We start from the raw sequence: 25,815 nt of genomic DNA, 5'->3' as shown, positions 1-25,815 counted from the left end.
GCTAGAATACAAGAGCAGGGATGTATTTCTGAGGCTGTATAAGGCTCTGGCCAGACCCCATTTGGAGTATTGTGAGCAGTTTTGGGCCTCATATTTAAGGAAGGATGTGCTGGCCTTGGAAAGGGTTCACAAGAATGACCCCTGGAATGAAGAGCTTGTTGGATGAGGAACGGTTGAGGACTCTGGGTCTGTACTCGTTGGAGTTTAGAAAGACAAGGGGGATCTTATTAAAACATACAGGATACTGCAAGGCCTGGATAGAGTGGATGTGGAGAGGATGTTTCCAGTAGTAGGAAAAATTAGAACCAGAGGGCAAAACCTCAGGCTAAAGGGACAATCCTTTAAAACAGATGAGGAGCTGGTGAATCTGTGGAACTCTTTGCTGCAGAAGGCTGTGGAAGCCAAATCATTGAGTGTCTTTAAGACAAAGATAGATAGGTTCTTGAATAATAAGGGGATCAGGGATTATGGGGAAAAGGCAGGAGAATGGGGATGAAAATATCAACCATGATTGAATGGTGGAGCAGACTCGATGGACCAAGTGGCCTAATTCTTCACCTATGTCTTATGATCTTATAGAAATAAGGCTTGCAGCAGTGCTAAGTGTGAGAAGGTCAGATGAGGCAAGGAATGATAGGTGTAAGTCCTGATCGATGGAGATTGTTGGAAGATAATTGATCAGATTGTTGTTCACTGGGCTGCGTGTGAGGCTAGTAGTGCTGCTGGTGAGCAACGGTATATCCTGTGCTTTATCCTGCCACACCCAGTTGCAGATGGCGGTGGACAATATAACAACTAATGTGAGGGGCAACATCCTGGCTTTAGTACTAAAAACTTGTGTTCCAGAACTAGCTGAGCTGTTTTCAGTGCAACACTGGTATCTATCTGACAAAGTGGAAAACTGCCTAGGTATGTCCTGTCCACAAAAACCAGGACAAATCCAATCTTGCTCCCATCAGCCTACCCTCAATTATCAGCAAAGTGGTGTAGTCAACAGTGCTATCATAGAATAATACAGCATAGAAGGAAGCCATTAGGCCATTTGGCCTATCAAATATGCACCAACTAAAAAGCAATTCAGTTAGGCTGGTCAACAACTCTTTCCCTATATAGCTGAAATTATTTCTTCTTCAAGTTTACTTATTTAGTTTATTTCATGGGATGCTAGTGTTATTAGCAAGGCCAGCATTTATTACCCTTGAATTTTTCAGTTATTTCAGGGGGCAGTTTAGTGTCAACATCAATGCTGTAGCTCTAGAGTCCCATGCAAGCCAGACTAGATAAGGATGATAGATTTTCTTCCCTAAAGGACATTAATAAACAAAAGAACAAAAGAACAAAAACAGCCTAGGAAACAGGCCCTTCGGCCCAACGAGCCCGCGCCGCCATCCCAACACCACCAGTTCCCCTCTCCACCCATGACCCTTGTCTAATGTTTTATGGCTATCCACATTGAGGGAAACTAATTTAGGGACAATGTATTACTGCCAATCAGCCTAACAGCACATCTTTGGGGTGTGGGAGGAAACCGGAGCACCCGTAGAAAACCCATGCAAGCACAGGGAGAATGCGCAAACTCCCACAGACACTGGCCCAAATCCATGTGTCTGCACAGCAATCAGTGATAGTCACTGAGCTGTCGTCTTGCCCAGTATCTGGTCCAGTTTAGGCACACACTAACGACATGAAGCACTAGGCCAATCTCGAACAACCAAGAGCAGCCCAAGTACGACCCATCGCGTGTATGCCCCTCGTTGGACACAAGGCGGACCGACTTAAAACCTGTGAATGAAAAGGAAAAAAAAACATTATTATTGTACCATATCCATTTATCTTACCAGGAACGCCCCAATGCTAATGACCCTTATTTAAAACAATCTCCTATATCCACCCATCTCCAACCCGCTCATGTGCCTGTCTAAATTACTCTTAAATGACTCTAGCGTGTTTGCCTCCACCACCTTACTTGGCGGAGTATTCCATACCCCCACTACCCTCTGTGGGAAAAACCTCCCTCTAATATCTGTGTTATACCTCTCCCCCCTCACCTTAAGTCCATGGCCCCTTGTCCTATGTGTCTGTATCATAGGAAATAGCTTACCTCTGTTTCCTCTATATATACCCTTCATAATCTTATATACCTCTATTAGATCCCCCCTCAGTCGCCATCTTTCAAGGGAAAAGAGCCCCAATTTATTCAATCTTTCCTCATACCCCAGTCCTTCCATACCAGGCAACATCCTGGTAAACCTCCTCTGCACTCTCTCCAGAGTCTCCACGTCCTTCCGGTAGTAAGGCAACCAGAACTGGACGCAGTACTCTAAATGTGGCCTAACCAACGTTCTGTACAACTGCAACATTAGACTCCAGCTCTTATATTCTATACCCCTTCCTATAAAGCCTAACATACCATAGGCTTTCTTCACCACACTCTCCACTTGCACTGCCACCTTCAAAGACTTGTGCACTTGCACCCCCAGGTCTCGCTGCGATTCTATACTCTTTATGGGCTTACCCTTTATCATATAACTCCCCCCTACATTATTCCGGCCAAAATGCATCACCTCACATTTATCCGGATTAAACTCCATTTGCCATGTATCTGCCCAATCAACCAGCCTATCAATATCCCATTGTGTTGCCAGACACTGCTCCTCACTGCCTGCCAATCCAGCCATCTTGGTGTCATCAGCAAATTTGCTGATCACACCACCTACTCCCTCTTCCAAATCATTTATATACATTACAAAGAGAAGAGGTCCCGGTACTGAGCCCTGCGGCACACCACCAATGACAGACCTCCAGCTAGAAAAGGACCCCTCCACTACTACTCTCTGACTCCTCTTTGCAAGCCAGTTCTCTACCCATCTAGATACCTGGCCACGTATCCCATGAGCTTTAATCTTCTCTACCAACCTACCATGAGGGACTTTGTCAAACGCCTTACTGAAATCCATATAGACGACATCAACGGCTCGTCCCTCGTCGACCGTTTTTGTCACCTCCTCAAAGAATTCTACCAGATTTGTAAGGCAAGACTTCCCCTTTACAAAGCCATGCTGCGTATCCTTAATCAGATTGCAATGCTCTAAGTGCTCATACATCCTATCCCTAAGAATCCTCTCCATCAACTTGCCTACCACTGACATTAAACTCACCGGCCTATAGTTACCTGGGCTGTCCCTCCTACCCTTTTTAAACAACGGTACCACGTTCGCTATACTCCAGTCCTCTGGGACCTCACCTGTGTCCAAAGAAGAGACAAAGATTTGCGTCAGAGGCCCAGCAATCTCATCCCTTGCCCCCCTAAGCAGCCTAGGATAAATGCCATCAGGCCCCGGAGATTTATCAGTTTTAATGCTACCTAAAAGCCCTAACACTTCTTCCCTCGTAATCGATAGATCTTTCAATTGGTCTACCGCTCCCTCGATGACTGTACCAGACATCAAGCCCCTCTCCTTCATGAATACCGACGCAAAGTATTCATTCAGGATCTCCCCCATTCCCTCTGCCTCTAAGCACAATTCCCCTCGTCTGTCCCTGAGGGGACCAATTTTACCCCTAGCCACCCTTTTGCTCTTAAGATAGGAGTAAAACGCCTTTGGATTCTCCTTAATCCTACCTGCCAGAGCCATCTCATGCCCCCTCTTTGCTCTCCTAACTCCCCTTTTGAGATCCCTCCTATTCTCTCTGTATTCCTCCAACGCTCTCTCCATTCCCAGCTGCTTAGACCTGACATACGCCTCTCATTTCTTCCTAACCAGGTCTTCTATATCTCTAGTAATCCACGGCTCTCTAATCCTACCTTTCCCATCCTTCCTCCTAACCGGCACATGCCTTTCCTGCACCCATTGCAGTTTTCCCTTGGAAGACACCCACATGACTAACGTGGTCTTGCCTTCCAACAGCCTATCCCAGTCTGTATCCCTAAGCTCCTGCCTAATCTGGCTGTATCTAGCCTTCCCCCAATTTAGCACCCTCCCCTTAGGACAGCTCTCATCTTTCTCCATTCGTATCCGAAAGTAGACGGAGTTGTGGTCACTATTAGCCACATGTTCACCTACTGCAACCTCAACCACCTGACCCGGCTCATTGCCCAGAACTAAATCCAGTATAGCCCCCTCTCTAGTTGGGCTATCTACGTACTGTTGCAAGGATCCTTCCAATACACATCTTACGAATTCCTCCCTGTCTGACCCCCCAGCTCTAGGCACCTTCCAATCCACCCCAGGGAGATTAAAATCTCCCACTACAATAACCCTGTTCTTCCTACACTTGTCCAAAATGTCCCTACATATACCCTCTTTCACTGCCTGTGGGCTATTGGGCGGCATATAGTACACTCCTAGCATAGTAATGGCCCCCTTCCTATTCCTCAACTCCACCCACAGAGACTCAGTTCCCAACCCCCCATGTTATCCTCCCTCTGCACCACTGTGATCTGCTCCCTAACTAAGAGTGCCACTCCCCCTCCTCTTTTCAACCCTCCCCTATCACACCTAAAACACTTATACCCTGGAGTATTTAGCTGCCAGTCCTGCCCCTCCTTTACTGCCACCACATCTAAATTCCTCGCGAACATCAAGGCCCTAAGTTCATCCGTCTTACCCGTCACACTCCTCGCATTAAAACAGATGCACTGAAGACCCTCAGGCCCACTCAGATCCTCCTTCTCCTGGGAGATTTTCCTATCATCTAGACTTACCCTGACCTCCAACTCACTCCCGCTCCCAGCCCCTGAGCTGTCTCTCTCCTCCCCACCCCCCCTCCATATTAGTTTAAACCCTGCCAAAACACTCCAGTCAACCTCCCAGCTAAAATATGTGTACCCTTCCCATTTAAATGTTCCCTATCCCTCTTATACAAGTGCCCTTCCTTTGCAAAGACTTCCCAATGGTCTACAAAACTAAAACCCTCTGTCCTGCACCAATCCCTCAGCCACGCATTCAGCTGCAGGGTCTCATTATTTTTATCCCTGCTATTACTGGGCACTGGCAGCAGCCTAGAGATCGCCACCCTGGAGGCCCTGCACTTCAGCCTGGCTCCCAACTCCCTGAACTGCCTACGTATTTCCCCCCACTCTTCCTTCCTACGTCCTTCTCACCTACGTGTATAATTACATCCACCTGGGTCCCTTGGCCCTTCAAGATTCCCTCTACCCTCTCTGACACATCCTGTCGGATGTTGGAAAACCAGACCAGGATTTTATGACAACTGTGGTTTTTTGGTCATTTAACTCCAGATTTTTTTTTAATTCAAATTTCAACATCTACCATGGTGGGATTCAAAATCCAGAGCCTCAGAGCATTACCCTGGGTCTCTGGATTAATCATCTAGTGACAATACCAGAATGCCATCGCCTCCCCCAAGAGTTTTAGCTGTAAATTCTGGAGACTACTCCAGTGACATTAAGACTACATTGCTACTGTCTCCCGAAGTTGTTATCCAATTGCTTTTTAAAGGCTGTAAGCAGCAGTTACCTGCTCATGGTGCTTTCTTTAATTATGCATTAGGAACTCTTTGCTGCCTTTGGAGTGGAAATTCTCATCAAGCTGTTAAAGATTGATCCAAATAAATTCTACAGTGGTATGGGTCACAACATGCTTATACTGTCCACAATAGACTGTATCTGGTAAGTTCTTTGTAATACTGCAGCAAGAAATACTTGTAATCATCACTTCTGTCAGTCTGTATTTTGTTTTACATGTCAGAACAAGTAAATGTATATAGTTTTTCTTAATACATTAACAAAGCAACATAATAGATACTTTAAAAGGCTATATGTTACACTTAGGTTGTTTGTAAATTTGTCATGAAACCTTCTGACATTGCTATAACTCAACATTTGTGGCCTAATTAATATAGCGGAACTAATATAGTGGAACTATACTCAACCAAAGCAGAAAGTCTTGGTAACAGAGACATGAAGCAGTAGTCTTGTAATTCCAATTTACCTTTCCCCATGACTCTTCCCCTACATCCCATTTTAATTAAGAGAATGTTATAGTATATGCTACAGGGTATAATGGCTATAAGTAGCAATTAATGTGATTGCAATGTGATCACAGTAAGTGATTTGATTTCAGCAGCTTACTATTAGCCCCCAGATCTACTCAGATATGTCATTGTGGCTGCCTTTGGAACTTTTAATGGAAAGTTGGATGACAAGAAAAAGTAGTGACGGCAGAAAAATTTTTATGATGGCAGGAAAATAAGAGCTTGGGTTAGTGTAATATATCATCTTGCATGCTAAAACATCTTAATTAAATGCTTTTGAAATGCGATCTCTGTAATTTAAGATCAATTAGGATATATTTTCCAAAGTGAAGACGACCCAGGGATAAATGCATGCCTATTTATTGGTCATCCAGTGAATAAAGAATGCAATAATTAAAAATGAGCTGGAAGAAATCTATTTTTTTCATATTTATTGCAGGTGCTGCATTGTTGGGTGCTACACAGCTGAGGACAGCTTCCTTGAAAAAGGAGGGATTTTTCTTCTTCTAGATTTTCTTGAAGTAAGCATTAAAATGTATAGATAGTATGATAATTATGTTACTGGATTAAGAATCCAGAAATTGTAAATTTAAATCTCAGCGTACAGTTTGTGAATTTGAAAGACAAACAGAAAATGTTGGAAAAACTTAGCTGGTCAGGCAGTATCTGTGAAGAAAGAAAGTGTTAATATTTTGAGCCCAGTATGATTCTTTCAATCTGAATTCTGTTTTCAAGTATCTGGAAATTACTTCATCAATAAAAGTGACCATGAAGCCATTGATTATCATTTAAAAAATTGGTTCGTTGATACCAAAGCAAAACATTATGTGTATTGTTCCAATAAAACTCAGCGCAGACTCCAAGGACAGCCGTTCATCTTTCAGTTAGCCACATATCCTTCCAAACTCCCCAATAAATTCAACAATTTCTGATCATAGCCCTTCCCTCTTTTTTTAACTGTTGAGTGTTGATAGTGATCACAACAATACCATAGCATAAAAAGGGTGCTGATTGGTTGTTAAATTGACTCATTAGCTACAAGGCGTTTGCCCTTCCAAGGTAATTTGAGGTAGACCAGGTACCTTTAGGTGTAAAAAGTACAAATCTTTAGTCCATTTGCGAAGTTGGTCAATACATATATACATATAAAATTTGAGCGGAAGGATAAACAGGCTGTTTCACTCTGCTCCAATGCAGTGATTCCTTTACATTTGCTAGAACTGACATATTCCCCCAAGGATATTTTCTATTTCCAACACTGTAATGTTTTCTCAAATCAGTACTACTACCTCACTTCCTTTTTCTCCTTCCCTATTTTTTCAGAATATTAGTACATCTGAGTTAATACTCAGACTGATAAGGCATGCAAGCTTGCTTATTAACCAAGAAGGATTGATAGTCAACTCTGTAAATGGGAAAAATAGTTGGATAATTAATGTGCATCGTTGGTATTTCAAATTCCTTCATTTAATGTTGTTAGTGCACTGCACTAAAAGTATTGTTAGAATTGTACAATTGTGTTACAACTTTCAAGGTTGCATATATCAACAAGACCAAAATAAAAAAGAAATTGAATGTCTTTATAGAAAAGATTCTTTTTATAATCTCTGCTAATTTGATTTTAAAAATGATTGTACATGAACTATTTCAAGTGAAATTTTCTGTCTTCCTCCAAAGGCAAGTTCAAAGCTCATACACAATTTGATACTTGGGACCTTACTTGAGTTATGCGACAACACCAAGACAATCCATCACATAAATGTGTGGCGTGGAAAAAATGATTGTACAGCAGCTAGCCTTCTGCTACATCTTTGGAGAGGAGAGGAGAAAGAAATGCGAGTCAAGCGGGATACAGAGGGAAGGATTTTAGGTAAATGCATTTGAAAAAGCTCCTGTAATTTTAAGATGTATGGGTAGTTTTCTGACAGCCTTTACCAGTATAGACAGGACCCAAGAAAACCAGTCAAGAGATTGAGCATCTAGTTCTTAAAGCCAGTCTCTCATCCAGTTATTTCTGATCATTATCTCAAAACTAGATAATTGTGCACAGGCCTGTCACACAAAATGTGTACCAGCTTCATGAAAAGCTCTGAAAAGTATTTTGTTTTTGTGCGCATACTGCATCTTAGGTTTCTCACTGAGAAGAGAGAGGTAGTGCTGTGACTTTATAGGACCCTTGTCAGACCCCACTTGGAGAACTGTGTGCAGTTCTGGTCACCTCACTATAGGAAGGACGTGGAAGCTATTGAAAGGGTGCAGAGGAGATTTACAAGGATGTTGCCTGGATTGGGAGGCATGCCTTATGAAGATAGGTTGAGGGAGCTGGGACTCTTCTCTCTGGAGAGACGAAGGTTGAGAGGCAACCTGATAGAGGTTTATAAGATGTTGAGAGGAATAGATAGGGTGGATTCTCGGAGGCTATTTCCCAGGGCTGAAATGGTCGCTACGAGAGGACACAGATTTAAGGTGCAGGGAAGCAAGTACAGAGGAGATGTTAGGGGTAAGTTTTTCACTCAGAGGGTGGTGAGTGAATGGAATTGGCTGCCGTCGGTGGTGGTGGAGGCGAACTTGCTGGGATCTTTTAAAAGACTTCTGGATGAGTATATGGGATCTAATGGGATTGGGGGTTATAGATAGGTCTATGGCTTAGTCGGTATACAAGTGATCGGCGCAACTAGTGGGCCGAAGGGCCTGTTTGTGCTGTAGTGTTCTATGTTCTGTGTTCTAATGTGCAGTGTACTGTGCTCTTCTTAAATAGGTGATTGAACATGTACACATGCTGCAGCATCAACTTACGTCTTCCAAATTTTGTGTCACAATTATAATTTGCAGCTGCAGTTTAGATTCTTGGACTTGTGCTTTTGGTATTTTTTCTGGCTTCTTTCTGCACGTATTTTTGCCTTATTTCTTCCAGGTATTTTCAATTTACCCATACATTTTCTTTGCCTGGCCTCTGGGTGCTTCCATTTTAGTTGCACAAATTAAGATCCATAAGATTGTTTTTTGCTGATGTTGTGGTAAGGGGAAATGAGCGCTTGAAGTGAGGTCAGAGACAGGTCCATTTGTAGTAATCTGGTCAAGATAAAAAGACCATGGTTGATCTCGTTTACATTACACTATCCTAGTATTGATACAATAAAGGGAGTTGTTGGCTAATCATACAATTAGCCATTATGAATTAGTATACAATATTGCCAGAAATTACATTAGGGAAACCACAGTGAATGATAGTTTTGAGAACCAAAACCACCTTTCTTTCCTCCCAAGAGTGCCGTACTTACCACATTTTAGATACCAAATCACTCATCTGTTTCCCAAAGTGTATTATTTTTGAGGCAAAGTATCAGATCTGTCTTTGAGCAGTCAGTCATAGGATTTCCAAAGAACTTCACAGCCAATTAAGCACTTTTGAAGTATACCAATATTTAGCCACGAGACTACAAACTTCAATGTGTAAACAACCGTGGGGGGTGGGAGGGAGCTCCTTCAGTAGCTGCCTGCAGTAGCAGGGGCCTGACATCTGTCTTGTTGTCTGTCAGATCCCTGCTACTGCTAATGCAGATGTGCAGCATCAGAGGCCTGCACATGTGCACTACCTACCTCTTGCACGTTTTCGGGCATGTTAAGCCCTGCCCAGGGGCTTCTACAGCGAAAATAGGACTTGCTCAGAATTTTGCAGCCTGAGTGTGTATGGGGGGTTGGGTTAAAACACACCCAACTTAGACCAAAAAATGGTAAAATACAGCCCACGGTCTTCAGTAAGATGAGTCTGCCAACACTGAACCAAGCCAGCACCAAACACAGCTGCCTAGATACATCTGAGGGAACCTGCCTTATCCAGCCACACCTTTCTAACAAAATATATATTTTTTGCCAGCCTGACCTTCTCTTAAAATATTAATAGGGTCAGCTCTACTGGTAGCTATGAAGGGGGCCACAGCTTTGAATGAGATAATTCCAAGCTTTCTCAGTTCTTTATACCAAATTAGTCAATTGGAATGCATATTTGTTTCCTCAAATGCGTTTTTATCATCTTCAACATAGAAATATCCCACCAGCGTGAATTGGCACTCACTTTTTCTGTGTGACCATTTCCCCCAAAATGTAGGTGACTATAGGTGCGTGGCTGTCGAGGTCCCTTTCATGAATGCCATTGCTTTCATAAAACGTAAAACATTTCATTAAAATGCTGCTGATCTGTGACAATCTTGTGATTTGTGACCATATGCACAAAATTATGTAGTGGAGTCTGGTACCAGCGTCGTTGTACTTTCATTTTATGCCAATCAACTATGTCTGAAAGAGAGGAGACTGGACTAATAAACTTTCAATACGACCATCAACAAATGAATAATGACACTGAAAAGTCAATGTGGGTAATGTGACATGCAAATAAAAGCAAAATATTGCGGATGCTGGAGATCTTAAATATAAACAGAAAAAGCTGGATAAACTCAGCAGGTCTGGCACAGTTGGCAGTGTGGCATCCATTTTGTGTATGTCAGTACTCAGTTCCTGCCTTCCAAACGCTGCCGCACTCTCCACGAGGTTAGTTAATTTCTCAACGGGGGAACCACATGATCAAAGACCTCATCCATGATGGCACACATGAGCTGGGTAGACTCCTCCAAATATAGCTTTAGAACCCCAATGTGTCAGGAAACTCAGACGTATGAGAACACATCTATTGCTGTTGATCTAAATAGAGCTTCAATTCCCGTGCCTCCTGAGGCCCTGCATCTGTGCACAGCTGACCAGGCCTGTGTCTGTTCTCCCTCCTCCAAGGAAGATTGCCCACAGCAACTTCTGCCTCTGGCACCGTTCTTTGCACATTAGTGATGTGTTGATTACCTAGTGTCACAAAATCCAACCACCCATGAGGATCTAATGAGATGAAGGTATCAGTGCTGGTGGGAGGATGTAGTAAAATCCAAAGATGCTTCTTCTGACCTCTGTTGTTGCCACACCCAATAGTAGTGTAGAATTTAGGCTGCTTGACTTGCCATCAATACTTGTGATAAACACATGAAGAGATCATGAGAACTAGCCTTGGAGAGTAGAATCTTCTTTGGCACTGAGTTTTCTTTCTGAAACTCCTTTAATAAATGTATTGCACCTTCTAATCGCCAACTCAACCACAGATACCTTTTTTGCCATGTCTGACTCCTTCATGGGCTCCAACTTTGACAGTGTCCATGGCCCTTCTCAAGGATCATCAAGTGTTTAGGGAAGTTGAGGCTGTATCTAGACCAACAGCAACAGATGTATTCTCATATGATTTGATTTCATTTGATTTATTATTGTCACATGTATTAACATACTGTGAAAAGTATTGTTTCTTGCATGCTATACAGACAAAGCATACTGTTCATAGAGGAGACAAGAGAGTGCAGAATGTAGTGTTACAGTCATAGCAAGAATGTAGAGAAAGAACAACTTTATGTAAGTCCATTCAAAAGTCTGACAGAAGCAGAGAAGAAGCTGTTCGTGAGTCGGTTGTTACATGACCTCAGACTTTTGTATCTTTTTCCTGATGGAAGAAGGTGGAAGAGAGAATTCCGGGATGCGTGGGGTCCTTAATTATGTGACACCAGATTTCTGAGAAATCAGTCTCTGGCTTAGATTGCTAGGGAAACAGAAGCTGATTGGGAAAAACACTAAGCTGGAAGCTCAAATTTCAGCCTGTGGTCAGAACAGGAGAGAGGCTCTGAAGAGCTCTTTGAGCAGTTCAGGCATGCTGAAAGGCTGTGTGGTTTTACCAGAGCTGACCATACCACATACCATGGTGTTGTTGAGTCATCAGATAAAGAGGACTCTGAGGAACCTATGCATCAAAACTGCTCTGAGCCTTATAGGTCATAATCATACTGATGGAACTTGGAATAAGTAAAGCTGTTGCTGGAGCCTACTTGATGATAATATCCTGCATGATAAACCATAGTTGAACTTTGGGACTAGATGTGGTGCCATATATATGCCAGCTTGGAGAAACCAGTGATATCAGCAATTTATGGTGTAATTTACGATTTCGAGCTTGCCTATCAGTTCTTGCTTATGTTGGTTTTGGCTGGATTGTTATAATTAAAATTTTAACAAGCGATATCATGCCCATTAGGTTGAAGATATTTTGGAAATTTGGTTCTTTTATGTTATTAGTCTCCATGGAGGTCATAACAAGCTTATGCAAGTCTAACCTTGTACCTTTGATAAATAAAAAGAGGAGCAGTAACCCCATCATCAGCAACAGCTGGAGCAACACAAGTATCAGCTGCCTTCTCCTCAGCCACATGCTACTCCATAGAATAGCAAGGATGGAGACAAGGATCCTGATCCAAGGAGATCCAACACAGGACAAACAGGCAGAGGATTAGTCCCCTTTCCATGGCTGGTTTTTATAGCGGGAGTTTCAAAATGAATCTTCCACACTCTGCGCATCATTGGCTGTGGGGCATCTCCGATGTCTCCGGGCCAGCCCCAAGAACAAGAACAACACTGCTTAGAAAGAGACCATTTGGCCCATTAAGTACACTTGGGGGGAGGTATCCAGTCAGACCTGCACCGTAAGCGGTATCTTACTGGCTTGCCACACCGGTCAATCAGCGTAGTGAGCCAAGGAAGAAGAACTCAGGAGATGTTATTAATGGAAGTGTTAGAATTCAAAAAGAAGGTACAAAAATTAGCATAAGTGCATTTTATCTGAATGCTCGTAGCACTCAAAACAAGGTTAATGAGTTGACAACACAAATTATTGCGAACTGGTATGATTTGGTGGCCTTTACAGAGACACGGCTGCAGGATGGTCACGACTGGGAGTTGAATATTGACTGTTCCAAGGGACCGACAGGAAGTAAGTGAGGTGGTGTAACTCTGATATTTAAGGATGACATCAGAGCGGTAATGAGAGATGATATAGGTTCAGTGGAAAAAAAGGTTGAATCCATTTGGATGGAAATTAGAAATAGTAAGGAGAAAAAGCCACTGGTAGGCATAGTCTATAGGCAAACAAATAATGACATCATGGTGGGGCGAGAAATAAACAAAGAAGTAACTGATGCATGTAAAAATGGTACAGCAATTATTATGTGGGATTTTAATCTATACAACAATTGGTCAGATCAAGTCGGTCAAGGCAGCCTTGAGGAGGAGTTCATGGAATGCATCAGCAATAGCTTCCTTGAACAGCATGTGTAAGGAAATTTGTACTCAATATGTAAGCATGTTAGTACTTAGAGAATTTGTACTGAATAATTGTACCTAAACTGGATATGAAATACGGAATCACGGATAGTATTAGAATGTCTTCCTTGAAGTAGAATTAGGATGGGTAATCAAGTATAGCTGATTTGTAACCTAATATAATCAAGTGTAGCAAATGTGATCAAAGCAGGAGACCCAGAGAAGTAGTATAGCAGTTACTTATTAGCAAATGCAAACAACAGTCCCTTGGGGGGACAATGGACACAACCCAGCTGTCCAGCTTGAGATTGACCGTAATAAAAAGGAAATAATAAAGTAAGCATGGTGCTTGAGATTGACCGTAATAAAAAGGAAATAACAGCATGTTTTTCTTCACATTCGGCCTAAGTCAGCTAAACCACTATTGTTGTACAAGCAGAGTCGTAAAGATAAAAGCAAGGGATGTAACCACCACGGTTTCAAGAAGAAAAGAGAGGAAACAGGGAGTGATCAATCTCAAGCAAAACAGATAAAGGGTCAGTATAGAAACAAGGGTGGCCAAGCAAGGTTGGGTCGTAAAAGCGAGATAAGGATCTTGAGGTATGGAGCTGAAATGTGCTTAAAAAGACTGTAAGCCGATGGCTCGTTGGAGTGTTCCGGACATCCCGGCTTTATTCTCTTGTGCTGGAAAATAAAGTCTACTGCTTGGAGGATTACAACTCAGACTCTCTGTTTCAATCGGGTTAAATAAGTTGTCGTCTTGGGGAACCACGACACATGTAATGGAACCGAAAAGGGAGCAAGCTATTCTAGATCTGGTTCTGTGTAATGACACGGGAATAATTAATAATCTTGCAGTTAGGGATCCTCTTGGACGAAGCAATCATGGTATGGTTGAATTTAAAATACAGATGGACGTGAGAAGATGAAATCCAGTACCAGTGTCTAGTGCTTAAACAGAGGAGACTACAAAGGGATGAAGGAGGAGTTGGCTAAGGTAGACTGGGAGCAAAAGTTCTATGGTGGGACAATTGAGGAACAGTGGAGGACTTTCAAAGTGATTTTCCACAGTGCTCAGCAAAAGTTTATATCAGTGATAAGGAAGGACTATTGAAAAAGAGATAATCAGCCATGGATATCTAAGGAAAGAACATGCATACAAAGTGGCAAGGATTAGTGGGAATCTAGAGGATTGGGAAATCCTTAAAGGTCAGCAGAAAGCCACAAAAAAAGCTATAAAGAAAAGTAAGATGCATATGAGAGTAAACTAGCTCAGAATATAAAAACTGATAGCAAACATTTAGACAAATATATAAAACGAAAAAGAGTGGCCAAAGTATACATTGGTTCCTTAGAGGATGCGAAGGGGGATGTAATAACTGGAAATGAGAAAATGGCCAGGACATTGAACAGGTATTTTGTGCCGGTCTTCACAGTGGAAGACACAAATAACATGACAAAAATTGATAACAGGTGAGAACCTAGAAACTATCATTATCACAAAAGAGGTAGTGTTGGGCAAGTTAATGGGGCTAAAGATAGTCAAATCTCCTGGTCCTGATGGAATGCATCCCAGGTATTAAAAGAGATGGTGGGAGAAATAGCAAATGCACGAGTGGTAATTTACCAAAATTCGTTCAACTCTGGGGTGGTTCCCGCAGATTAGAAAATGGCAGATGTGACGCCACTGTTTGAAAAAGGAGGTAGGTAAAAGGCAGGTAACTATAGGCTGGTTGGCTTAACTTCTGTAGTGGGGAAAATGCTTGAATTTTCTTCAAGGAAGAAATAATAAGACATCTGGATATAAATTGTCCCATTGGAAAGACACAGCATGGGTTCATGAAGGGAAGGTCATGGTTGACTAATTTGGTGGAATTCTTTGAGAACATTACATGTCCACACTGGACAATGGGGAACCTGTGGATGTGGTGTATCTGGATTTTCAGAAGGCATTTGACAAGGTGCCGCACCAAAGATTGCTACGTAAGATAAAGGTGCACGGTGTTACAGGTAATGCATTAGCATGGATAGAGGATTGGTTAACTAACAGAAAGCAAAGAATGGGGGTAAATGGGTGTTTTTCTAGTTGGCGTTCAGTGACTAGTGGTGTGCCTCAGGGATCAGTGTTGGGACTGCAATTGGTTGTGATTTACATAGATGATTTGGAGTTGGTGACCAAGTGTAGTGTGAAAAAATTCACAGATGACACTAAGATGGGTGGCAGAGCAAAATGTGCAGAGGACGCTGAAATTCTGCAAAGGGATATAGATAGTCTCAGTGAGTGGGCGAGGGTCTGGCAGATGGAGTACAATGTTGGTAAATGTGAGGTCATCCATTTTGGTCGAAATAACAGTGAAATGGACTATTATTTAAATGGTAAAAAATTGCAGCATGCTGCTGTGCAGAGGGACCTGGGTGTCCTTGTGCAGGAATCTCAAGGAGTTGGTTTGCAAGTGCAGCAGGTAATTAAGAAGGCAAATAGAATTTTGTCCTTCATTGCTAGAGGGATGGAGTTTAAAAACAGCAAGATTGTGTTGCAGCTGTATGAGGTGCTGGTGAGGCCACACCTGGAGTACTGTATACAGTTTTGGTCTCCTTATTTGAGAAAGGATATACTGGCACTGGAGGGGTTGGAGAGGAGATTCATAGGTTGACTCTGGAGTTGAGAGGGTTGGCTTATGAGGAGAGACTGAGTAGACTGGGGCTATACTCATTGGAATTCAGAAGAATGAGGGGAGATCTTATAGAAACATATAAGATTATGAAGGGAATAGATAAGATAGAAGCAGGGAAGTTGTTTCCTCTGGCAGGTGAAACTAGAACTAGGGGGCAAGGCCTCAAATTAAAAACGGGGACCAGATGTGATGGTCTTGTCGTTGGGACCAATGGCCATTGAAGTCTCCAGGTAGTTGGGGGCAGGGCTGAGGACTTGGGGCCTGAAGGGGTGAAGCCTGATGGATCGAGGTGGGAGGGCAAATTCTGCAGAAGGTGTGTTAATTGGTCCAGTATGGTGAGCAACCAGGACAGTGATCGGGGGAGGGGGGTGCGATTGGCCAGCGCTGTGATCGGGTGGGTGGGTTGTAGCTATTGGGGGGTGGTGGGGATGTGCGCAATTGGCTGGGACAGCAATTGGTGGGGCTGGAGGGGCAATCAGCTCGGATGACAATTGGAGGGTTGGAGCAGCAATGTTCAGGGCAGTGGTCGGAAGAGTGCGGGGGACAATCGGTTGGCATGGCAATTGTGGAGCTAGGGCTGGGTCATGATGTCCATGCATGGTGTGACAGATCTCCCAGTATATTGGGAGATTGGGACGCCTGTGCAATGGCGCTCTAGAGCTCAGCAAGTGCCTCACACACAAGCTGAGACTCTGGACCCCACCCCCAGTGGCAAGCTTCACATTACAGCGTCAGTTTTGCACAGGGTACCGTAAATTCCCATTACTTACCTCACCAAAAAAAATCCCGTTTTCTCCTCTGGTTTATACTTCAAATTTTTTTGAGAAAATTCCGTCCTATACCTTTATCTTGAAACTCTGCTACTTTTTCTCCAATAGCCACTATTGAATTTATTTCCATCACCCTGTCAGGCTGTGCGTTCCAAATCCTAACCAGTTAATTTTTGTAATAAAGATTTACTGTGTGTCATGTATGGTTCTTTTGCCAAACATCTTAAATCAGTGTCCACTCATTATTGACCCTTCGGGCATTAGAAACAGTTTCCTCCTTTTTTTCTGTCTAATCCTTTATGATTTTAAGCACCACCACCGAATCTCTTCTGCCATCTCTGCTCTTCGGGGAACAAGACTGATCCATCCATGTAACTATAATCCTTAAACCTTGAAATGTTTCTGCAAAGTTTTTGTTTCCTAATGTATGGTGGCTTTATCAACTGCTTTGTTAACCTGTCCTGTCACCTTTAGAGATTTATGCATAAACACCTCCAGGTCTTTCTGTTTTTAAAATGTACCATTTAGAATATATTGTCTTTCCTTGTTCTTCTGATCAACATGTGTCAACTCAGTTTTTTTGTGTTTAACTTCATGTGTTTGCCCATCCCACCAGCCTGCCCATGTCCTCTTGACATGTATTATTACTACCTTCCTCACTGTTTACCACATTTCCAAGTTTCATTTCCTTGACAAAACCTAGGAAAAAAAAACTGTGGGAGTGGGAGGCATAAATGTAACATGTAATTATCCTTCTAATTTTCTCATTCAGCTGTATTCTTGGGCAATTGTGTTCGATACTTCAACTTGTACTGTATATCCAATTTAGATGCCAAAAAGCCTCTGATTGGGATTATGCAGCATGAATACGGAACCACCCTTTTGCCAGCCAGTCACCTCAGTCCTGCAGTAATTGATGTTTCCGAAAATATAAGAGTGAAAATTTATTCAATTTTCTGTAAATTAGGTAAGAAGACAATTAAGCTATTACAAGATCATTAAACATGCCATACTAATAAGAATAAAACAATTATTACAAAAATCTAAATTAAAAATAAATATAAATACATAACTACAATCTAAAAGTTTATTTATCTGTCATAAGCAGGCTTACATTAATATCGAAATGAAGTTACTGTAAAACTCTCCTAGTCGCCACACTTAGGCGCCTGTTCAGGTACACTAAGGGAAAATTTAGTATGACCAATACACCTAACCAGCCTGTCTTTTGGACTGTGGGAGGAAACCGGAGCACCCAGAGGAAATCCACGCAGAAACAGGGAGAACGTGCAGACTCCACACAGACAGTGACCCAAGCCGGGAATCGAATCTGGGGTCCCTGGCACTGTAAGGCAGCATTGCTAACCACTGTGCCACCTTGCCATCCTTTTCTAGCTGGAGGACTGTTACTAGTGGTGTGCCGCAAGGCTCCATATTGGGACCTTTGCTATTTGTAATATACATAAATGACTTGGAAGTAAGTGGTGTGATCAGCAAGTTTGCAGATGATACGAAGATGGCTGGACTTGCTGATAGTGAGGAGCAATGTCAGGCAATACAGCGGGATATAGATAGGCTGGTATATTGGGCAGAGAAATGGCAGATGGAATTTAATCCAGATAAATGCGAGGTGACGCATTTTGGAAGAAAGAATGTAGGGGGGAGTTGCACTATAAATGGGAGGCCTATTAAGAATATAGAAACGCAGAGGGGCCTGGGGGTGCAAGTACACAAGTTCTTGAAGGCGGCAGCACAGGTGGAGAAGGTGACGAAAAAGGCCCATGGAATGCTTGCCATTGTAGGGAGGGGTATAGAATATAAAAGCTGGCGTCTAATGTTGCAGTTGTATAAAACGTTGGTTCGCCCGCATTTGGAGTACTGCGTCCAGTTCTGGTCGCCTTACTACCGGAAGGATGTGGAGACCCTGGAGAGAGCGCAGAGGAGGTTTACCAGGACGTTGCCAGGCATGGAAGGCCTGAGCTACGAGGAAAGATTGGGCAAACTGGGACTGCCCTCCTTAGAAAGGCAGAGGATGAGGGGAGATCTGATAGAGGTGTATAAGATTATGAAGGGTATAGATAAAGTGAACAGTGGTAAGCTTTTTCCTGGGTTGGGATACAATAATTACAAAGGGCCACGGGCTTAGGGTGAGGGGGGCGAGGTATAACTCGGATGTTAGAGGGAGGTTTTTCACACAGAGGGTTGTGGGGGCCTGGAATGCACTGCCAAGTAGGGTGGTGGAGGCAGGCACGCTGGGGTTGTTTAAGGCTTACTTAGACAGGCACATGAGCAGACTAGAGATGGAGGGATACAGGAGACTTTTCTAAATAAAGATCAAGAGCTTTGGGACATCCCTGGGAATCAATTGATTCCTATGGCCTTCCAAAATATTTCATGGCTCACTTGCTTTATCTCTGCGCTTCTGGGGATTCCATAAATGTCTGTCTAAGTTTTGCACGTTTATTGATGTCTTTTCTTTTACTTCACAGGTGATTTGGTCCGCCTTGTTGACCAACAAGGGGCGTACACGCGGTGGGTCGTGCGATGGCTGCTCTTGGATGTTGCTTCGAGAGTTGCCTAGTGCTTCACATCGTTAGTGTACGCTTAAACTGGACCATCTGACGGGCAACATGACAGCTCAGTGACTATCACTGTTTGCTGTGCAGATACATGGATTTGGGCTGGTGTCTGTGAGAGTTTGCACATTCTCCCCATGATTGCTTGGGTTTCTCCGGGTGCTCTGGTTTCCTCCCACATCCCAAAAAACGGGCTCTTAGGCTGATTGGTATAACAAATTGTCCCTAAATTATTCTTCCCTCAATCTTCCCCAGTAGGTGTAGACAAAGGTCATGGGTAGAGGAGGGCACTCATAATGTTAAAATGGTGGCGCGGGCTTGTTGGGCCGAAGGACCTGTTTCCCGTGCTGTATTGTTCTTTGTTCTAATGTTCATTAATATGCTCTCTCATGTACAGTGATCAGTACATGCTATTGTGATCCAAACTAAGATCTGAAATCTGTTGTGAATCTGTTCTATATTATAGAACTAATAACATGTATCCAGATTCCGTATTAACTGGCTGATTCCAGGTCTGGTGTTAGCAATAACCACAACTTGAATTGTGATAGCACTTTTCAGACAGAAAAATGTCTCACTGCATTTTTTGTTGGAGTGGACATAAAGTATGATCATATTAAAAAAAGTATGTTAAAATTATTCTGTAAGCATATATTTTCTAAGGTTTTGAAGACTTACCTGGTTTGGCTGCACGTGATTATGCCACACTTGCTATTGTACACAGATACCTGGACTTCAAGGTAAGGTGATTTCAAATTAACAGAAAATTTGCCATATATGATATGTAGCAGATATTTTAAAAGTATCATTATGGATATAAGTTCAATTATGTCTCATTTAGCACTCATTGAACCTCCTAAACCCTGACCCCAATTCCTTACCCCCCCAGCTCTGCCACACCCCCCTGCTTTAAGACTCTCCCATTCGCTGATCCTCTTGTTCACTGACCCTCCCTCTCCCCAATCCTGCCTCTCACCAACTCTGCCATTCCATGACTTTTCCACTCAACAGCTTGGTCAGGGAATGGGAAAGTCAGAAAGCAGCGGGGTTGGGGGGTCAAGGTTTAGGGAGCAGAAGTGTCTGGGAGAGGAAGTTCAGGGAGCAGGATGGTCAGGTTGTGGGGTGGTGCAAAAAGGAAGCAGCCAAGCAGCAGTTTGCGTTAAGCATGCTCGTCAACCACACTAAAATAAAAATGAAGGCATTGCTATTGGAGATCATCCATAATTTACCAACCAAACTAAAACAAAAGTGTACTATTAGGATGCAATTTAACAGGGAATACCTGTTCAAAGGTTCTTTTCTTACTAGACATCTTACTAGACAAGAACAATCTTATTAATATACTGGGATCCTAAAGAGTTTATGTATTTATCTATTTGCTTTTTCCAATGTTATATTTTATAATTAGGTTGGTGATTCAGCTGCTGACCACATTCATTTCAATGACCAGAAAATCATGGGGAGGGCATCATTAAAATTCCAGTAGACACAGTGAGAAACTCCAGTCTGATGGTGTAAAATTGTCATTTGGAATCATTGATAGTAGCAAACTTTTTTTATTTGGATTTTCCCTAAAACAAAAATAGTGAGACTAACAGCACTCATCATTATTTATGTGAAAGTGGGACAACAGTGTGTGAAATTAAGCACAGAAATTTAAACTTTGCTATGTTCCTCCATAAATTTCCCAAAACTCTCACCATGTAGTTGCCTTTACAAATGTATTGAAAAGCATGAAGTTCCTCTCCTTCCCTCATGTACTAAACTCACCAGAAAAGAAATTAGAGCATGTTCATTCCTGTGTAAGCACCCTTTCAGTGGTGTGGTAAGTCAACATTACTCTCACGCATACTGTCTGGCACTGAAAATTGACTTTTACATGTGTAGTATCTCATTAATTCAAATTTAAATATTGTTGTAGATATTTTCTTTCCGTATCATCTATCTTTCTTAATCAAATCTTTTCCTCTATTTATTTCACATTCTGTACCAGATTTGACATTGAATTCTAAGATAAAAGCAAAATACTGTGGATGCTGGAATCTGAAACAAAACAGAAAATGCTGGAAAATCTCAACAGGTCCGACAGCATCTGTGGGAAGAGAATAGAGCCAATATTTCAAGTCTAGATGATGAAGGGTCTAATGAAAGGTCACCTAGATTCAAAACATTGGCTTTATTCTCTCCTGCAGATGCTGTCAGACCTGCTGAGATTTTCTAGCATTTTCTGTTTTTGTGTTGGCATTGAATTCATTATTTTAACTAACTTTATGATTTGGACTCCGCACTGCTCATGAAATATTCTTTAGTCTGATTGGTTAAAGAGATAAACAAATTTTTACCCTGTTTGCATACCCCAGATATTCTGTAGTGAAGGTTGAACTATTTCAAAGAAATTCTGTGGGCATTTTCAGTCTAATAAATGGTTTGTACTGTTTGTTAATTGATTAGAGCAAAATTTGACCAGTTCAGTTCATTTTAAATTTATTGGTGTATATCAGATTATCTGCCTCCAGTTTATATGTGGTGTTGTTGCAAGCTAGTATAGTATGATGATTTTTTAAAAAATTCTTACTTGGTGTGTGGCATTGTTGGCTGGGTGAGCATTTATTGCCTATTTCTAATTGCCCTTGGACTGACTGGTTTGCTAGGCCATTTCAGAGGGCATTTACCAGTCAACCACACTGATGTGGTTTGGAGTCACATGTAGGAAAGCCCAGGTAAGGATGGCAGATTTTTTTCTCAGAATCTCAACGGTGCAGAAAGAGGCCATTTGGGCCATTGAATCTGCACCTTCTGCTACTGAACTAGATGGATTTTTAAGATAATCAACAATTGTTTCATGGTCATCTGCACTTTTAATTATGGATTTTCATTAAATTTCAACATCTGGGTCTCTGGGTTACTAGTTCAGTGACAATTCCACTGTGGCACCAGCTCCCTGGTTAGGAGAAGGCCAAGAGTGAATCTGTTGAACAAACTGAAGGTAACTGTGCAGTGCAGGAGAAGGTCCATTGATCAAAGTGTAATTACTTGTTGGGATGAATTGAATTGGAACTCAACAGTGAAAGGGCAATGGAAGAAAACAGAATAAAAAGCAGTGAGAAGAGGCTGGTTCATAAGCTGCAGTTTCAGTTGCACATGATATCACTATGACTAGTGCGATCTCAGTCTTTTGGAAGGGTCAAACATTCTTACTCACAACTGAATTCTAGGAATCTGGTATTTATATTTGCTGTCCGAATTCTGTGAGCAAACTTCTGTAATCTTTTAACTCCAGAACAGCCTTTCACAGCACAAGTTTTCCTGAAGACTTTCCCTCTGGCTAAAGCTAGGCAAACTTTCACCCTCATTAAAACTCCCTATGTATCTGTCCTTTCCCATCCAATCATGAATTTACAGCTGCATTCCAGCTCATTGAACTATTGGGACTTTTGGCCTTTTGGCTTCAAGCTGTTCTCTCTCTTGCAGATCCTGACAAACTGTGCCTATGGGTTTCCAGGGATAGCTAAGAAATCTTTCCCCTCTTAAAACCCATTCTCATGGCAGTATGAATCAAATGGGTCCTGTATCCAGGTAAAGGTGCTGATTGGCTATCCTTGATACCCTTCCATTTTTAAACTAAATCGACAGTTTAAAGCATAACTGTTCACAACCAAATATTCTTAATGTGGCACAGTGGTTAGCACTACTGCCTCACAATGCCAGGGATTTGGGTTTGATTCCTGGCTTGAGTCATTGTCTGTGTGGAGTTTGCTTGTTCTCCCTATGTCTGCATTGGTTTCCTCCTTGTGCTGTGGTTTCCTCTCATATTCTGAAAGATGTGCTGGTTGACTGGATGTGCATTGACTCGAACTGATGTGCTGGATGTGCATTGACTCGAACAGGCGCTTCATGTGGTGATGAGGAGAATTTGCAGTATTAATGTAAGCTTTGCTTGTGACTAATAAATACACCTTTCAAAAAAAAAGCTTCACTTTTCTGAGACTTTGATGACTCACAATGTATTCACTGTTGCCAAAAGGCAGCTACCATTGTTTCCAAGTGTAAACACATTGCGTTTTCTTCCCAGTAAAACCATCTGGGCCACTTTTGATCTCTAACAATCGAACTGCCTAGGTTTGTAGTCAGGCAGACTCCAGTAAAAGTCATGTGACCCTCTTTTGTTTTACTTTAAGAAATCTCAACACCAGGTTAAAGTCCAACAAGTTTATTTGGTAGCATGAGCTTTCGGAGCTTAGCCCCTTCATCAGGTGAATGCAGGATTTGGTTCACAAGCAGGGCACATATAGATACAAATTCAGTTACAAGATGATGGTTGGAATGCAAGTCTTAACAGGTAATCAAGTCTTTAAGGTGCAGACAATTCGAGTGGAGAGATGTTAAGCACAGGTTAAAGAGGTGCGAATTATCTCAAGCCAGGACAGTTAGTGAAATTTTGCAAACCCAGGCAAGTTGTGGGGTTACAGATAGTGTGACTTGAACCCAAGACCCTGGTTGAGGCTGTCCTCATGTGTGTGGAAGTTGGCTATCAGTTTCTGTTCGGCAATTCTGCGTTGTCATGTGTCTTGAAGGTCACTTTGGAGAAAACTTACCCAAAGATCAGAGGCTGAATGCCCTTGACTGCTGAAGTATTCCCCGACAGGAAGGGAGCACTCCTGTCTGTGATTGTCAGACAGTATCCATTCATCCATTGTCGTAATGTTTGCATGGTCTCGGCCATGTACCATGTCTTGGGACATCCTTTCCTGCAGCGTATCAGGTAGTCAATGTTGGCCGAGTTGCAAGAATATGTACCATGTACCTGGTGGATGGTGTTCTCGTGTGAGATGATGGCATCTGCCTAGATGATCCAGCACATCTTGCAGAGGTTGCTGTGGCAGGGTTGTGTGGTGTCTGGTCACAGTTCTACTGAAGGCTGGGTAGTTTGCTGCATACAATGGCCTGTTTGAGGCTGCATGATTGTTTGAAGGCAAGTAATGTGGGTGTGGGGATGACCTTGGCAAGATGTTTGTCTTCTCGATGACATGTTGAAGGCTTCGGAGAAGATGTTGTAGCTTCTCTGCTCCACTAAATACTGGACGACAAAGGGTACTCTGTCTGCTGTGTCCTATGTTTGTCTTCTGAGGAGGTCAGTGTGGTTTTTCGCTGTGGCATGTCGGAACTGTTGACTGATGAGTCGAGCACCATTACCTATTCTTATAAGGGCATCTTTCAGTGTCTACAGGTGTCTGTTGTGATCCTCCTCATCTGAGCAGATCCTGTGTATATGAAGGGCTTGTCCGTAAGGGATGGCTTCTTTAATGAGTTCAGGGTGGAAGCTGGAGAAATAGAGTATCATGAGCTTATCCATGGGCTTGCGGTACAGTAAAATGCTGAGGTAACCGTCCTTGATGGAGATGCATGTGTACCAGAATGTAACTGATTCTGGAGAATAGTCCATGGTGAGTCTGATGGTGGGATGGAACTTGTTGATGTCATCATGTAGTTGTTTCAGTGATTGTTCGCCGTGAGTCCAAAGGAAGAAAATGTCAACAATGGGGAGTAGAGTCATAGTCAAAGAGATTTACAGCATGGAAGTAGGCCTTTTGGCCCAACTTGTCCATGCCACCCTTTTTTTAAAAACCCTAAGCTAATCCCAGTTGCCTGCATTTGGCTCATATTCCTCTATACTCATTTTACTTGTGTAACTGTCTAAATGCTTTTTAAACAACAAAATTGTACTGCCTCTACTACTACCTCTGGTAGCTTGTTCCAGACACTCACCACCCTCTGTGTAAAAAAAATTGCCCCCTGGACACTTTTGTATCTCTCCCCTCTCACCTTAAACCTATGCCCTCTAGTTTTAGACTCCCCTACCTTTGGGAAAAAATATTGACTATCAAGCTGATCTGATCTAGCTACTGAGTTTATGGGATGAGAACATGAAGGGTGCGCTGAAGGTCCGGATCAAAGGTCTTGATCAGTCTGTTGAGTTGATGGATGTGTTCTTTGGTCGGAACTGAGGGTAACTGTCTGTAGTGTTCCTCATTGTTCAGTTGTCAATACACTCCTCTGCAGTAATCCACTCTGTTCAGCATGACGATGGCCCTTCATTTGTTTGTTGGTTTGATGACAATGTTGCAGTTGATCCTGATAGCCGGGTGCTGTTACATTGTGCTTGGGTGACATATGAGGCTGTCTTGTCAGTGCGGTTGATGAATCTGGCATCGGCACACCTCCTGACGGCTTGGGCATACATGTCGAGTCAAGGGCAGTGGCCTTCCGGAGGAGTCTAATTTGACTCATTCCTCTTCTGTTGCTGTACCGCGGATCTCACTGTCAGTTGTTCTGGTTCATTGGCTGTCTCATTGCATTCACTGTTGGCCTCTTGGGGTTTGTGGAAGAACTCCTGGAGCCTCATTTGCCTGATGAAAGTGTCCAGGAGGCAATTTTTTTACACAGAGGGCGGTGAGTGTCCAATGTGAGACTAATAGGGTGAATTTTGGTTGTGAGGCAGAAATTGAGCCCTCGGCTGAGAACTTTGATTTCATCTGGTTGAAGTGTGTAGTCCGACAAGTTGACAATGGATTTCCTGGTCATGGAGTGTTTTCTACTATGGTACGAGGGGAGGCTTAGCTG

The 25,815-nt window shown here is 42.6% G+C and overlaps 1 protein-coding gene across 3 annotated transcripts in view; it reads left to right on the top strand.

The window, feature by feature from the left end:
• The window catches only part of cfap69 (cilia and flagella associated protein 69), a 95,461-nt gene that overhangs the window by 50,004 nt on the left and 19,642 nt on the right, over window positions 1-25,815 (top strand). For 2 of the 3 annotated variants that reach the window (XM_080210719.1, XM_080210734.1), the window contains 5 exons: window positions 5,514-5,632; window positions 6,437-6,518; window positions 7,675-7,867; window positions 17,448-17,585; window positions 19,858-19,934. In XM_080210719.1, the coding sequence (XP_080066845.1) occupies window positions 5,514-5,632; window positions 6,437-6,518; window positions 7,675-7,867; window positions 17,448-17,585; window positions 19,858-19,934 (609 nt within the window). The remainder of the gene's footprint in view (window positions 1-5,513; window positions 5,633-6,436; window positions 6,519-7,674; window positions 7,868-17,447; window positions 17,586-19,857; window positions 19,935-25,815) is intronic. The other variant, XM_080210727.1, reaches the window with a different exon arrangement.

The sequence above is a fragment of the Carcharhinus amblyrhynchos genome, chromosome 2 (genome assembly GCF_965287045.1).
Source record: "Carcharhinus amblyrhynchos chromosome 2, sCarAmb.v2.hapA, whole genome shotgun sequence".
In the NCBI taxonomy this organism is placed as follows: domain Eukaryota; kingdom Metazoa; phylum Chordata; class Chondrichthyes; order Carcharhiniformes; family Carcharhinidae; genus Carcharhinus; species Carcharhinus amblyrhynchos.
Note: the sequence above shows the minus strand (reverse complement) of the source record. Positions and strands in the feature narration are given on the sequence as shown.